Consider the following 16,653-nt stretch of genomic DNA (forward strand, 5'->3'; position numbering starts at 1 on the left):
TGTTGATTTTGCGGCTTTGCCTGCCCCCCGCCTAATGGGTTGTCATTGCTTTGCCTGAGCTGCCACATGTAGCACAGGCTCTAATCTAAATTCTGTAATCTGTTTTCTGTGATCTGTATTCGATCCAAATTATGCTGACACTGTACACTTTCTCCGCACCCAAGCAATAGACCAACAAAATACACCAACAACCTTTCACCAACAAAATGTACACACAAAATTCAGCAGTAAAATTCTTCTGAAAAATTCAACAATACAAATTCAAAAACAAAATTCGCCAACAAAAATTCACCAACAAAAATTCACCAATCCAAATTCACCAACCAAATTCACCAACCAAATTCACCCAAAAAATAATGTCAGCCAAACAGGTGAGCTTCGAGGATGTAAGACACGATCCTAATGCCCCGGAAATCCCTCCCTGACACTCGTGTTACCCTTCCAGGACACTTCCGTCTCGTCCCGCATTACGCTGTTCAACAAGCGGGCAGAGGAGCACCAAAACTGGATGGTCGTCAATCCTTTCGCTCACTACACCGTGCGGGAGATGCCCAAGCGGCTGATACGCCAGGAGGACTATGGACACGCGCCACAGGGCAGCAGATCGGAGCAGAGATCGCAGCAGGCGCATGTCCAGGCGCTGCAGGAAGTGCTGCAGCTGTGCAAGGTGATCCACGAGTTGGGTCAGCCCAGGCCCAAGACGGGGCAGATGGGTTTGTCCTTTGGTGAGCTCTTTGAGCATTACAGCAGCATCTCGGGGAAGCTAATGGGCACACTGCTGGGCGCACGGAAGCACGGCTACGTCGCCTTTGAGGGTGAGACGCTGTTTCAGAGCAAGGACGAGCAGGTGCCGGTGTGTCTGTTGCGATCCTACGACGAGCTGCGACTGGAAATCATGGCCAAGGTCGAGGATCTCAGCGGGAAGGAACAAGAGATTGCCACATTAAAGGCTTAGCGTGGCCCGAAAGCTGTCACCTGATCGCCGACCCGTGTCAAGTTGCTACGGGGTTTTGCGTATGGCACGTATGGCACCTGAGCCTTTTTGCAGTTAATTTAATTAACATTTCACCATAAGCCAGACAGCAAGCCAGCGGTGGCCCACGCATCCGCAGATCCCATCACGTATGCGACAGGCAGGAAGGAGTTCACCAAAACTCCCCCAGCTAGTCCTCCTGAATCACCCGAAGCAAATAAACAAATTACAGCAGACTTTCGAGTGTTTAAATTCCCATTGCCTAAGCCTGCTCCCAGACTGCGTCTCGGCTTCAAAGCCCACGCCAGTCGACTGACAAATTATTCGGTTACAGGGAAAAACAAAAAAAGCCTGTAGGAAGAGCTCCGTAAGTCATTTGGTTTCGTAGTCAAGCGCGTTAGGTGTTTCCAGGCACAGTGGGAACAAAGCGTGATTTATTTATGAAAGTTGAAGAAGAACTGCCATGGAAATCTATGGGATTGGGTGCTATATTTTAGACACTCTTCAATGTCGATTCTCGGAGAGAAAACAGGACTTAAATTATATTATTGTTCATCCATTTGCTTCGAGTGGGAAAATATCAAAAAGTAAACGTTTTTCCGACACATTTTGACATGAAAAATATGAAAATCAACATTAAATATATTTAGCATTTAAAATAAATATATTTAATATTTAAATGAAATTATCAAGCCACAAATTAAATAAGTTATATTTATTTTTGAGTGTTTAATAATTAAATCAATTATAGAAAGTCTGAATAAACATTTTCCAATGCATTCTTTTGTATTTAAATTCAAATTCTATTATTTTAAAGTGATTTATATTTAATTTTGTATGCTTAAATATTAAGATAATAATTTTTCTCTCCGAGTTTTCTTTTTTTATCCACCGTAAAATTATGTACTGCGTGCCGCTGGGTACCAGCTTTGATTTAATTTTACGACAAGATGAACACCACTCCACACACCACACCAGCCAATCAGCCCTCGTCCTCCTGCACAACATTCCATTGATTCCTCACCTCATGGGGCGGCTGTTGGTTGCCCTCGTACCTATCTTTTTGCCTGGCTTAAAATTGCCCCCCACATTTTACGGGGGCAAATGATTGAATAATGAAGCACAAATGGCTGAGTTTTGGGATATTTTTTGACACATATCCGTAATTATGATGGAGCAGTCGTCGCTGAATGGTGAATAATCCGACTGCGAATTGTAAATGGGATTGGGCATGGGAATGCCGAATGAAATGATCTAAAATAAACATGTTTCCTGTGGGGTTGAAGCTCAGTGAATGGAATTTTGGAATTTGTTATGCAAATGTCACGACTCCGACTGGTTGCGCACAACATCCGCTTGCTGGCTGAATTTTTTGCCTGCTGCCAGTGGGTTTATGCCCTTCTCTACCCCAGTCAGCTCTTCCTGTGACGCTCCAGCATACGATTAGGTGCTGAAAACGGTTTCGGTCCTTTGGGTTTTCTTTTTATTCTTCTGTTAAATCACAGTCCACACAACAATGCAACAATGAGAGAGCCGCACAAAGGTAAGCAAAGCACAGACTAGGCCAAACTCTAGGCCAATTGGTCAAATTCGGCTTGAACTCTCGGCTCTGTGGGGTTTATTTATTTATGTATGTACATATTCGTTGGCATGTGGGTGGGGATATCCTCTACATATGTTGCAAAATGCTCGGCAAACATTGAAATAAATTATTGATTTCCCACAGAGAAACATTTGCGCCAAGGAAGGACCCACCGAATGACCTACGATGTGGATAAAGAGCGCAAGGAAAACAGCTTCTGGCAGAGCAAATTGTAAGCTTCGTGTAAAGGCAATCTTTTGGAAACCTTTAAAACTTCCTTACAAAAACCCCGTTGAAATCTGTCCTTTTCCAGCTCATTTCAGCTTGCCGCCTTGGAAGTCCTTTGCTGCCTTGGCTGCCAGACCCGTTGCTCCTGAGGTCTTGAATTTCCGTCAAAAGTTGCGGCTGATTTATGGCCAACTTGGCGGACGTCAAAGGACACGCACACGCCGCGTAAGCCGAGCAGGCCAAAGTCGAAGCCGCAGCCGCAGCCGCAGCCGCAGCGCTGCCAGGCATTTGGTTCGCATCCGTTTCCTGATGGCTGCCACCCCGCGGCTATCTCTACTCCCAAAGGATTTGCTCACAACAAGGTAGTGGTAAGCTCTTTTTGATTAGCCAACAGAGTTGGCAACAGCATAATGCACTGCAGCCGAAATCATAAAACTGTCATTTGGCCAGCTGATAAGCGACGCGTTGCCTTTGGCCAACAACGGGTCAAAGTGGGTTGAGTCCGGCTACGGATGAATGGTCTTGTGGCCGGGCAATTGCAGGGTCAAATTTGAATGTGGCACGTGGCACGAGGCACTCGTTATTGGTTTACCTGGCTCAATTCAGATATGAGCCGAAAAATGCGTAAAATTCTGGCAGCTATTTATGGCAGATTTGTGTTTGAAGTTCGCTCAACTTTCAGTAGTTGTTGGTGAAGAAATGCTGGCTTAAAGAACAGCTTTCCAGCACTCTTTTATGCTCCTTGGGCTCTGGGTTTGGGGCTGGGTAATAAACATACAAATTATACACACATAGTACCCACAGACTTGTACAATCTTATGTATATTAGTGCTAATGTCTGTGTGGCACGGTTGCGCGTTGATGGCTGCGTCGTGATAAAACTAAAATGGAAGCCAAGCAGGCAGGCAGCGAAAAGGCAAAAGAAAGGCAAAACTTTTCAGACACATTGCCAACAATGACGCAGTTGAAGCACCCCCCGAAAGAATCTCCCTGGAGTGCTCATTATGTAAATTTGTGCCAGGCACAAAGACGCTGCTGAATTTATAGCTGCAAATAGTTTATTTATTTGCTGCATTATTGTTTATTGCACACGAAATGTACATTTAATTATGCTGCCCGGCTTTATCTTTTTCTTTGGGAGCAACTTCTGTTGATGTGCCAAGTTTTTTATTGCATTTCAATTGGAATTTATCACAAGGAGTCTAAGGATGAAAACGAAACTGAACCCATGTTTGGGGCCATGGCAAGGGGCAGCCATGCGGAAAGGTCACTGCGGCTTGACTTGGTCTTGGCTTACGGCTGAGTCAGTGGCTGTGTGGCAGTGCCGACAATGATGGAGCACTTGGCACTGCACCAGGCGTGGTCGAAAGAAATTTAAAAGAAATTATCAATCAAATCGCTATTTGAAAACTCAATTTGATGCTAAAAACCGAGGTGAACCTACCAAAGAATGCGCCCCCTAAGAGCATTTCTAATCCACTTTTATTTCACACTAAATCTTGTTAATTTCACGGGGTAGAGTGTGGGTTATATGCCTCTGTAAATGCCTTAAGGATTAGTCCAACTTCTGTTCATTAGCCCCATTAGCAGCGTGTTTATAAATTACTTCAATTACAGAATTGCGAGGCCATCAATTAAAAGGGGAAGCACCTGGCACTCCCCTTAGGCATCTTGGAAATTGATTTTAAAATAAACAGCAGCTCTCCTTTTAGTTTAACGACAAATCAATGACTAATCAATTGCCATTTCCAGCTGCTGTCTCATATTTGACAATGGAAAGCGCCTCGCAGCTTGCCAGTCCTTTGGGTGGAAAGGTTTGGGTGTTGGCAATCCATGGCCTGGCAAATTTGGTTGTTAAATTGTCAAGATTTAGCCAAGAGTCTGGAGAACATAAGGCAAATATTAAGGCACTCAGACAGCTGATTCAGCTTCAGCTCCAGCTGCTGCAACTGCATTTTCGGGCGTGCAGTTTTACCCAAATGAAAATGAAAATATTAAGGGAATTTGCGTTTACGTAAATTTCACAGACAGCACAGCAGAGTACGACCCAGAGCAGCCTTCTGCTTGTAGTTTCTGTCCGTTGTTCTAAGCCAAATCCAACTGGGAGAAATAATTCAGGTTTTTGGTTACGTTCGTAAATCTTGGCAGCCAGCAAGGCGGGATTAGGTTCTCCCAATCGAATGAACTTCTCACGCTCCTGTCTGTTGGTTTCTGGTGTCTGATCGGGTCTCTGGTCTGTCCAGCTGCTTAAATCTGCGGAAAAGAGTTGCTTAAAATGGCAAAAGACACTTGCAGAAATGATTGCAGCCGCATAGGCAGGATATACTGAGGGATACTTCCTCCGACAGACTGACTTTCGATTAAGAAAAGAAAATATTAAAAAATATGCAAACGGAAGCCCCGTGAAACCGCACTGACAAGTTGAGGGCTAAGAAAACGGAATTCAAAGAGAAAATAAATCAACAAGGAGTAATCCTCGGAGTTGTCTCTCTCTCTCCCTGAGCTCACGCACATGCCACAAAACGGATCAAGTGGGCGGGAAAGCGCCAAAGAAAAGCCAAAAAACGGTATGTATTTTTATGTAGAATGTCTGTGCGGATATGGAGAAATTGCGTCAATGGCAAGCTTCAATTGAATTAAAGCCAACGCACGGGCTGGTACTCAAGCACTCTTGGGGCTTCCACAGTTGATGCGGAATGAAAGCAGAGCTGATGAAGGCGGACGGATGCGATGTGGGGATCCCCCCACATATTCAATGATTTGTAAATGTTGCATAAATGAGAGTACAAAGCGGAGCACTTGCACTCTGCATTTCCATTATAATAATCCACTTTTGGCAGTGAATAAAAGTACGAAGTTTACTCTCAGGAGTGGTAAAGAATTTGTAGACTTTTGAGCCACTCTGCACCCAAAGAATGCTGCTACTTCGAGCAAAAATATTTCACATTCTGCTGGATTAAACATTTCATTTAATATAATTTTAATTTCATTTTAATTCCTTTGAAATACCCACAAAATGTTTACGTTTAAGCAGACTTTTTGCTACCGATTTGAACTATAAATCAAATTGTTTTATTAACTTTTATAGACTCGCATTTATTACTCCTCAAGTTAGAGAATTTCTCCCAAATTAAATGCAAAGCCGCTAATGACTTTTGGGGTTTTAAGTGCCAAAACTTTTCAACTTCGACAAGTTCCCTTCTCCAACTACAACTACGAACAATAAAATTAATTTCCTCCAACGCGTGGCACATTTACCTTGCAGCACAACGAACCCCCTCCCCCAGCCCTTGCTCCACGCTTTGTTGTGCATTTCCGCAATCGAAACGAAATAAATAAATTATGTGCGGGTCCGGGACGGTGTGTTCTTCAATTGCTCAAAGTGGGTCGGTCGCTGCGCCTGTGGGTCATTAGAGAGAATATAAAAACTTGATTGCCGGCACCGTGGCATTTACTTGCCTTATAAATAGTCCGAATGCTTTTACTATTGCCTCACAGCTGCCCTTAGCCCACCTAAAATTATCCATTCCGCATGGCCTGTGTTGCAGCAACACATGCAGGTTGCAGTAATAGTGGCGCCAGACACGTTTTATGAATGAAATAGTGCCCCCGCACAGCTGTGGGGCAATCCCCATGCCCGGCAACATGGAACGCGGGCGCATGCTCGTTGGCAACAATGTTGCAGGCATACAAGAAGCAAACCATGTTGCCTCGAAGGCGCCGAAGACAGCAACATTGTTGACCAAGAGTTGCCGGAAAAATCTGGCGGAATTTTGGCTATTGGCTGGCGGCACACAGTTGGCTTTCAGCATTCAATGTGTTTACGCTCCGGACGGGGTTCTACTACGGCAATTGCTAACGGATTTGGATTCGAAAACATTGTGTTTAAAAATATCAACTTAAGCAGAGAGAGAGAAAGATAAATCAAGGAAGAGCGAAGAGCAAGCAGAGAAAGTGACCCAAATGAGAGTGAAAGTGCAGTGAAACTCTTCCTGAAGAAATGCCACATCCAACCCGATAATTGGTCCATTTGATGCCCCATTGCCCATTTGCCATTTGCCATTATCCACGCAGATCGAAAGTTTGTTTAAAGTGTAACCGGGCAGGGCAGTGTATCGAAGATTTATAAATAAATAAAAATATATTAAGTGGATATATTCCGCCCAGAGAGTGCGCGCTTCCCAACAACATAAATAAAAAGAGAGAGAGAGAGAGAAATGAATTCCCAGTGAAATGTGAAAACAAATTGTTAAATTAGCCCGCAGTCCGCACCCCACCACATCGACACACATATGTGACATATGTGTAGCGAGTATCTCCGAAATATAATTAACCCCATCGAGTGAGTCCTTGGCATTCAGTGGTGACAACCCCCCTACCGCCATATGCAAATGAGTTGAGGATTTCTTTCCCTTTTGCACGCACTGCAAATTCAATTCCCAAGGTAAGCAAATAAATCTTAATAAGATTATTACACACACACACACACACACACACACACGAACAAATAATAACAACAACAAAAACGGCAGAAAACATGTCATAAAAAATGAATTTCGTCGCAAGAAAGGAAAGTAAAATTGTCAAGTGTCTGTTTTTATTATCATCCGTGAGACAGCCCTTGTGTTCGGGCTTGGGGTTGGGGCTGCTATGGATTGGCTCTGACATGAAGGAAATGCTCACGATTTTGTTGTCGATAAGCCTCAGCCCATGTTGCATATTAAAAAGATTAATTTATAGCTGTTGGAATAATGCTGATTCCCATGTGGATGTGGCTTGCTGACAGCCACATTTCACAAAGACATTTTTATTGGTCCTATTGATGGCAGAGAGGAAAGATGTGGAACTTCGATTCAGCTGTGGGATGCAGTTGACATCAATGGGTGCATTTAAATGTCACTCTCAAGGATAGAGTGTGTTGGCAGCGACAGTGGTTAATAATTGTGGTGGCTTCTTTAAATAATATTTTAAAGATTTATTTGTTGGAAATTAGCAGAAGTATTTGAATGATTTTTCATTGAATTGGGGAAATAATTGTTAAAATTAATTAATGAAATATTAAATAATAATTAGGAAGTGTTTTTTCTATTCCCACTTTAATCCCAATAGAGATTTAGTAAAGATTCCCATGGGTATTCCCTTTCTACTCTGTTTGTGTTCTTTTTGGGAGTGGAAACTATTGAGGCATTGCATTCCATCAGCATGTTTTCCATATAGTTGAACTCTTCAATTTTCCAAATGCATTGCACGGATACGACCGCAAAGATGTGGGCAACCAATGCCTAATGGATCCTAATGTCTAATTGCATCCATGTAATTAGCAGGAAAGGGTTTTTTGGTCCAGAGAGAGGCAGTCGAAACCTCGTTTATCATTTGATCGTTTAATGCCCCCACATACAAAACACGACACAACAGCAACCATTAGAGGCACACAAAATCCACAAAATGTAGGCGAGAGGCAAAGTAATTAAATGTTCAAATAAATAATGGAAAATGATGAAAATATGTTATAATTACCACCAAAAAATAACTTATTTAGTACAGCTAATTGAATAGAATTTGAAACTAATCGTTGTACTCACTTTGCGCTATTTATTCTCAATCAAAACAATAATTATTGCACTTTAATTGTTGGGCTTTCGGGGCCACAAACTGCTGGCAGTAATCCCTCGAGTGTTTTTGTTATTTAGTAACAATTTTTCATTTTATATGGCAGCGTTGAAGCATCGTTTACTTGGCAACAAAATTGAAATTGTTCGCAAAGGAATTTTTTGAGCAATTTAATTTGAGTTCTTTGTGCCGCGATTGCGCGCCCAGTAGATGCAGTTCCAAGTTTAGGCAAAAGTAGCTGCAAGTAAATAATTGGAAAATGTTAGAAAAGTGTATCAAAAGTGAGTGATAAATAAACAGTAAACAAATCAAAAATACATCAAAAATGAATCAAAAACAAATCAAATATACATCAAAAACTGAATGAAAAATATAACCAAGATAAATAACAAACTAAATAAAGTTAAAGCAAACACCTAACTTAATTGGGTTTTGGTTTTCTTGCTCAAATATGGTCAAGTTTTTCGTTTATTTTTCTGGGGATTTTTTTTTTTTGCCCTAAGCCGAGAATATTTCTTACATTTTCATTTGCCTTTCGGCCGTTACTAACGGATTTCTCAGAAGAATTTTGCATTGCATTTGGCACACACTTTTGCACCTAGCCCATTTTGAAGCCCTCCCTAAATGTCAGATAAACTGACTCAGGTACAGACGCAGACACAGACACAGTTTCTTTGAAATTTATTCACATGTGGCTGCTGCCCACAAACTGCATATTAATTAACTAAATTCTGGATTCATTTGCATGCGAGGCAGGTCCTCCCCCTCTGGCAGGTGCAAGCAGACTCTGAAAGTACCAGTTATCTGTGTGTGGCTTGGCCTTGTCCTGCAACGTTGTACATGTTCCGCCTGCTGTTTGCTACTTAATGTCGGCCATGATTAAGTACACGCCGTGTGGCCGGGCAGGCAACAATGCAGCAATTATTTAACCTAAACGCAGCATTCAGGGCTATTAAATGGCGGCTGTTACCTGGAGCCAGGGATGCGCTCATTAAATGCTAAATTCCAACAGAAATATGTAAATGACAGGAACTCAAAGTACTAGTCCCAGTTGGGATATACAACTCATAACCATTCCCATTCCCATTCCCATTCCCATTCACAATCCCCCTTTTCCGCCATCATTTTGGTCCCTGGCAAAAGTCGCATTTCTTTTCATTTTCGTTATGTTCCGCCGCGCAAAAGCAAAAGCCTTGAAACTGTCAACTAAAAATAAATCGCAAAGAGCTTGCTTATCGCTCTCTCTCCCTCTCACAGTGTCTCTGGTCTGGTCTGTCTCTATATAATAATTATAATTTTTTGTGTGTGTTTTCATTTGGGTACGCCAACAAAGATTCCCACCACTTTTATACGGCTATGTTTTATCTGGCTTTTATATGCTCGACCGCATGTTCTTGGCTATCTTTTGCCATCGCTTTTCGCGTGCGACAATCTCGACAAATCTATATACTAGACATAATACATACGTATAGGCACCAAATTCCGTTGGCACATGGAATCACAATGGAATAAGTTAATATACTTAAGCTGCTTTAATTAAATAAATTTCAGACAAAAATATGCCAAGCAAAATTGTGATATATTTGCCATACTTAAGCGAATATCCACATATCCTTAATATAATTTATGGCTGCTCTAATTGATTATTGCCAGCTGCAGCACAATCAATACGGTCTGCCCCCACACACACAAGAACCCTTTTCAATGTGAGAAAAATTGTTGAAAGGGAAAAAATGTAGAGCGGAAATACAGCAGCAAGGCACATGCCAAATCCCAATGACAGAGGGCGGACAAAGCTAGACAAGACGGCGCCTGGAACCATCCAAAAGGCAGAGAGATCTACCAGGCAAAAGCAAATAAAAGATACTTAAAACAAACCCAAAAGCAGAGCAACACACAACCAAAAGTGCCATCCACATGCAAATTGCTCTCTAAATTATTAAGCGGAATTAAAGACATTAATTGAAGCGAGGAGCGTCAGAGCTTCTGTCGTGCAACATGTTGCCTGCAAATCCACTTACTGCCATTGATTTCCACTGTATGTAGGTGAATAAAATTCACAGTTAATGCTGCACATTGCCTTTAATTGCTGCAACATTCAAATGTGCAATTAAGTTCAAGTGTCGGCCTTGGGCATAAAATAGGAAGTGAAACACGTTGCAGAAAGGTAATCCCAGTTGACATTTTCGACTGGCAGACACCCATAGCTGATAGTTGAGAGTTGTTCAAGCAGATCTCTGGCTAAAGAAGAAAATAATTCAAGCATAAAATTTCCCACATTAAACCAGCCAATAATTATCTCTACCTGCTGTCCATGACATAGATTAGTTACCACAGAATATACCCCTTGTAGTACCGTGTATTTAAACGTTGAACCCTTAATTGCAGGGGGGGTAGACAAAAACTGTTTGGTTCAACCAAAGTTCACACAACTCACGCCAGCTGTGGTCCATGGTTAAAAGCTTAAAGTTTTTTTTTAGTTTTTTTAGTTGGTGTTGAATGTGGAATAGTCGTTCATTTAAGTGGAGTTTCGACATTTGAGCCACGTAATCTGCGGACAGACAGTCGGTGCCCTGCATGTGGGGCATTTCAACCATTCAATGTACAATTTTCGCTGGCAGCAAGGAATTTCCCATAGCATTGGAATTTTTATTCCATTCCTTGATTTTTACTTTGCTGGCAGGGCGCTGAAAAAGTTCAACTGAAACGAAAGTGCAGCCGGAAAAAAATACAAGAAAAGAAAAATATAAAAAAAAAGGTAAAAAACAAAGGAAAAACAGCAGGAAAGGGAAGGATAATTTCAAAGGCCGCTGCTTTAGATACTCTAACAGATATCCAAACAGGCGGCTGCCACAAAGCTCCATTCAAAGTCCAAATACCTTCATAAAGGCTCAAATCAAAATGGTGAAAAAAGCAATCCAAGTGCTCGGCAGAACGATAAAACTGTAGGCGGGCTTCGAGAGGCAGAAGCTTGGCCCGGAAAAGCAATTTCGGGACTGGTCGTGTGGGCGATTTACCAATGTCAAAACAAAACAGAGAGAGAGAGAGAAAAAATGAGCGACACTCAGGACACGTGCAGGTCGTCAAGTGTGGCAAAAAGGGTCACAAACATTAAAACTAATTGCCGCTATAATTGCTGGGACAGTTGGAGCACCAAAAATGCGCCGCCTTTAATTGAGATAATCGCATTAGGGGAGTCCAGCAGCCAGAGTGTAGAGCTGGGAGGCAGCAGCCAGAACTTGGGTACGACTTTCACTGTTTCATCTGCAGGCGAAAGTGGCGTGTTTCGCTAACCACTTAACATGCAACCTGGCAGCAGACTGGCAGCCATGTAATTTACAGCCCGCTGCACAGATAACAAATGCAAATGTCGCCAATAACACGCATACGTCACGTGGGAGCGGGGCCACGTGTTATGCTCGTCGCTCACTCCCTCAACAGAGCATCCTGCGGCTGAGAGTCTCTGAATAAATGAACAAAAACCCCCCAACCACAAATACAATTGCGGCTGCACTTTGTTTTGTCCTAACTTGGCCATAAATTACATCAGCAAACACAATGGGCATGGGAATCAGTTGCGGCATTTCGTATCGGTTATTGAATTCATTTCTGCTTTGACGAAAAGCGGATAATGGGTGGGAAAGAGCCGAAGGAGGGTGGAGTTACCATGTGTTTCTTTCAGTGTACATTTAGCTACGGACAGCATTATGTCGTGCACTGTATTGTGCCTCTGATTTGTTTGGCCACTTGATAAGCCAGAAGGGCCAGTCACTGTCCGCTGTCCGTTGTCTGCTGTCCGCTGTCCCCCAGTCAGTGAACTGTGCCCGTATCCGTATATCTGTTGGCTCACAGCGGTGTCACTGTGTGTGTGTGCGTGTGTGTTAGCCACTTAAGCTTGATTGATGTGTCAAAAATGTGACACTTCATTCCCGCAGAGGAGTGCGTGTGTGGGGGAACACTTCTGACATTTACACGTGGCACAAGTAGAGTAGTGGGTATTGAATCGAATCCTGAACCGATTTAGTGGCATGATTTGGCTAGTTAATTGGGCTGTTAGGATGCTGCATTAAAGTGCTGTGTACCTGTGCAATTTATTCATATTTAAACTAATTTCTTATCTTTTGGGGTTTCCTTTTCTGCCATCAAACTGATAGCCGAGCAGATAGTCGTACATTCAGATTGACGGGCAGCTAATTGGTATTTGCATGCCACAAATGGATGGCCTTACTTTTGTGTGCATAATTTGCTAATGTTTATTAGGATTTTGCAAGCAAAGATTAAAGTTGTTGGCAGCTGAAACATGCCAATGTTTGAGGTCTTTAATGGAAAACAATTTACAATTATCTTTGCATGGAGCCAATTAAATGCTAAGCTGTTCAATCAAGCGAAATATTCATAAATGAATGAATTAAGCAATCACAAAATAGATTTGCCACGGCTCGGCTGCCACTCCAATCCCATTATTAAACACCTGAGCTGAGCCCATTGTGGAGTCTCATGTGGCGACTGCTGAGCCGCTTCTCAGAAGGATCTCCAGGCCGCAGAACAATGCAATTACAAAGCCATTGTGTAACCGAATAATCCTTAGCTCATTAAAACATAATTGCCACAAATTACCCACAAGAATTTCCAGTTAAACACGCACAAAAGCAACGTCCCCCCTGCCCCGCACATGTCGCAGGCATTGCCTCAATTCCTGGCAAATCGATAGTCCTTTAGAGTAGTCCTAGTAGCGTAGCACCTTTGCTGTGACCCTGAGAACTAAACGACCTTCCATTTCTCATTTCCTATTTTGCAGCTTACAGTGTCAGCGAGGCGTGGCGTGGCGTGGCGTGGCGCACCCGGAACCAGGCCAAGTGGCAGGCTAAAAGCTCTCAACGTGCGACCCGTGACCGACAGGTGGAACAGCAACGAAAGCAACAAAAAGCGACTTGTGGCCGCAGGATTGATGTTTGTGCAAAAGTTTGGGGCCAGCTGCTCAGATGTTAGCCAAAACCCAGTAACCGGGAATCGAGTGTAGCCGCCGCTGGAGCGAGTCCCCCCCCCCCCCCCCCCCCCCCCCCATCCACACCTAATGAGCGGTGCCGCCGCGCGGCTGCTGCTGCGCCTGGAGCTGCCGGCAGCGGGCGTGATGCCGCCGCCACCCACCGACTACGACTGGGGGCCCATCAGTGAGGATGAGTTCCTCGCGAGTGCCACGGCCACGGAAACGGCAACAGCTACGACCCGGAGCCACGAGGATGCGGTGCGCTATGAGCTGGCCGACATCCTGGGCAGCACCGTCTCCACGACGCTGTACGAGCAGGTGGTGCAGCAGTTCCTGCCCGCGCTGAGCAGCGCCAACTACACGACGCACCCAAATCACACGGAGCTGCAAACGGATCTGCTCTATCCGCACTACGACGAGGCGGACTTTGATCTGGAGCCCAATTGGACGCGCACCTGCGAGGAGGTGTACAATCCGCTGCTGGAGAACAATCGCATTGAGTTCTGGGTCTGCGGCGTGCTCATCAATATCGTTGGACTGCTGGGCATACTGGGGAATGTGATCTCAATGATTATATTGTCCCGGCCGCAGATGCGGTCCAGCATTAATTATCTGCTGACGGGTCTGGCACGCTGCGACACGGTGCTGATTCTCACCTCGATTCTGCTCTTTGGCATTCCTTCGATCTATCCGTATACGGGTCACTTTTTTGCCTACTACAACAACATTTATCCATTCATCTCGCCGGTGGTGTTTCCCATCGCCATGATTGCGCAAACGTCGAGCATCTACATGACCTTCACGGTGACCCTGGAGCGCTATGTTGCCGTCTGTCATCCGCTGCGCGCGCGTGCCCTCTGCACCTATGGCCGTGCCAAGATCTACTTCATAGTGTGCGTGTGCTTCGCTTTGGCCTACAACATGCCACGCTTCTGGGAGGTGCTAACGGTCAGCTATCCGCTGCCAGAGTCCGACACGGTGCTGCACTGCGTGCGGCCATCGAAGCTACGCCGCAATCAGGCGTACATCAACATATACATACACTGGTGCTACCTGATCGTCAACTACATCATACCCTTCCTCACCCTGGCCATACTCAATTGCCTGATCTATCGGCAGGTGAAGCGTGCGAATCGGGAGCGCCAGCGCCTGTCGCGCTCCGAGAAGCGAGAGATCGGCCTGGCCACCATGCTCCTCTGTGTGGTGATTGTGTTCTTCATGCTGAACTTTCTGCCGCTGGTGCTGAACATCTCGGAGGCGTTCTACAACCTGATCGACCACAAGCTGACAAAACTCTCGAATCTGCTGATCACGATCAACAGCAGCGTCAACTTTCTCATTTATATTATTTTCGGGGAGAAGTTCAAGCGCATTTTTTTACTCATTTTTTTCAAGCGACGGCTGAGTCGTGACCAGCCGGATCTTATACACTACGAGAGCTCAATATCGAACAACGGCGATGGCACCATCAATCACCGTTCGTCCGGCCGCTTCTCACGTCACGGCACACAGCGCAGCACCACGACGACGTATCTGGTGGCCACAGGTCCCGGCGGCGGCAGCAGCTCTCAACTGAACAATGTCCGACTCACACAAGTGTCCGGCTCCCCGGGCCTGGTCAAGATCAAGCGGAATCGTGCACCATCGCCGGGCCCAGTGGTGTACTTTCCGGCACGCGAAATGCAGCGCTCCGTGTCAACGAATACGAATTCGGCGACGAATAATAACACAGCCATTGGCTATGACTGGACGCTGCAGGATAGCAAGAAGCTCGGGGGACATGTCTCCTCGGGCTTTTGAGTGATGCGAGTCACGTTTGTACATATACAAAGAGATCAGGCTTTATCTAAACGAATCTATAATGTAATATAAATATACATAAATATATTCTAAGTTATGTTAACTGTAGCCTGTATGCGCTCCAAGCGTTGCGTTACTTTGTGATAAGCGTTAAGTGTTTACTGATACCACAACTACTGCTCCTTTGCCTCTTCTTGCTGCTACTTCAAGTCCTACTAAATAACACGCCAAAGTTTCCCCCATGCAGCTTCCTCTTTGCTGCCCAATCAATCGAATTTCTTGCCCATTTTGCACTAAATTAGTCAGCAAAACTTTTTCGGACAATATCATTCTGGTGCCTCCACACGGACACAACTTTTCTGTTTCTTTATTTATTAGCAAGTTTATTTTTGGGGCGCTTTTAATTAAATATCCCTTCGAAAGTATTTCAGTCAAACTTGATGGATGATTTTGCCTTTTTCCACCCCATGATCTTGTTGAATGATTTTGGGGGTTTTTTTTTTCAAAAACTTTTTTGACTACGGCCAATCTGTCAACTTGTCGGAAAGTTTCTCAAACGCTGCTCAAAAGTTCAAAGTCAGAGGGAGGTGCCACGCCCAACAACAACAACAGAAACAAGAAAAAGAAAAAGACATTTTCAGGTGTTCAATAAAATAAATTGAAAGAAAATATAAAAATAAATAGAAATCTTTGCTATTGTATAAAAAACTAAATATATTTAGGAGTCGCGTGTGTAAATATTTCGATATAGCGTGTGTCTATGCCAAGCATAAGTGATCAAGGATATAAAAAAGGAAGGAAAATGTACCGTTTTGCCATTGAAAATAAGTCCAGGAATGGGAATTCAAAGTCAGCCCACAGCGCCATGAGCAAAGTTCTGCAAACAAAAAACACAAAACAAATCTTAAAAAATGCATAAAAAATACAAATAAAATATAAAATTAAATAAAACAAATACTCATACTATAATTTAGGCAAATTCGAATTATTGATAACTCAAAACCAAAGGAAACCGAAAGGGCTTTGGCTTGGAATTCCCATTTTGTTGCTTCTCTCAATTCAAATAAATCAAATCTATTTATTTTAGACTTAGTTTAGCTTTTAAATTGTAACTATAGTTGTGTCGAATACGTAACCGAAAAGTCGTCATAAATAATTTCAACAAATTGAGCAAAAATAAATGATGATGAGAAAAACTCCATGAGAATCTTTCATTTGTTTGAGTGGCGCATAATGGGCAAAACGCGGCGTAGATTTTCCACAGATTTCAAAATAGTTTGCGGGGGGGGGGGGGGGGGGGGGGGGGGTGCTGGTGCTAGTTGAACGTCAACGCGGTAGCCGCGCTGCAGTCGCTCGATACAGGCCCGAAGTCCTGGCACTGAGTTGTCGCCGGCAGCGGCGAGCACGAGGAACGGAAGACACCCACACAGAGCCCGCAACGCTCGAAGAAAGCACACAACAAAAACCACGACC

General features: G+C 43.9%; 3 protein-coding genes across 8 annotated transcripts in view; 2 read left to right on the top strand and 1 right to left on the bottom strand.

Moving 5' to 3' along the window:
- Positions 1-253: 253 nt before the first annotated feature.
- Positions 254-1,207, top strand: LOC117579347 (actin-binding Rho-activating protein). Of its 2 annotated transcripts, none has more exons than XM_034265173.1 (2): positions 254-386; positions 446-1,207. In XM_034265173.1, exons 1-2 carry the CDS (start codon positions 357-359, stop codon positions 953-955), a joined length of 540 nt encoding a protein of 179 aa, XP_034121064.1. In that variant the 5' UTR covers positions 254-356; the 3' UTR covers positions 956-1,207. The 2 variants fall into 2 exon arrangements, with proteins under 2 accessions (XP_034121064.1, XP_034121065.1); XM_034265174.1 differs by having other exon boundaries at positions 342-371.
- Positions 1,208-6,598: 5,391 nt separating this feature from the next.
- Positions 6,599-15,790, top strand: LOC117579179 (FMRFamide receptor). The gene is made up of 2 exons (XM_034264947.1): positions 6,599-7,227; positions 13,192-15,790. Exon 2 carries the CDS (start codon positions 13,468-13,470, stop codon positions 15,178-15,180), a length of 1,713 nt encoding a protein of 570 aa, XP_034120838.1. The 5' UTR covers positions 6,599-7,227; positions 13,192-13,467; the 3' UTR covers positions 15,181-15,790.
- Positions 15,791-15,892: 102 nt separating this feature from the next.
- The window catches only part of LOC117579178 (prominin-like protein), a 5,850-nt gene continuing 5,089 nt past the window's right edge, over positions 15,893-16,653 (bottom strand). For 3 of the 5 annotated variants that reach the window (XM_034264943.1, XM_034264944.1, XM_034264942.1), the window contains exon 13: positions 15,893-16,057. The gene's annotated coding sequence lies outside the window, so the exon portion shown is untranslated. The remainder of the gene's footprint in view (positions 16,058-16,653) is intronic. The other 2 variants (XM_034264945.1, XM_034264946.1) reach the window with 1 other exon arrangement.

Source organism: Drosophila guanche, unplaced genomic scaffold (genome assembly GCF_900245975.1).
Source record: "Drosophila guanche unplaced genomic scaffold, DGUA_6, whole genome shotgun sequence".
Taxonomy (NCBI): domain Eukaryota; kingdom Metazoa; phylum Arthropoda; class Insecta; order Diptera; family Drosophilidae; genus Drosophila; species Drosophila guanche.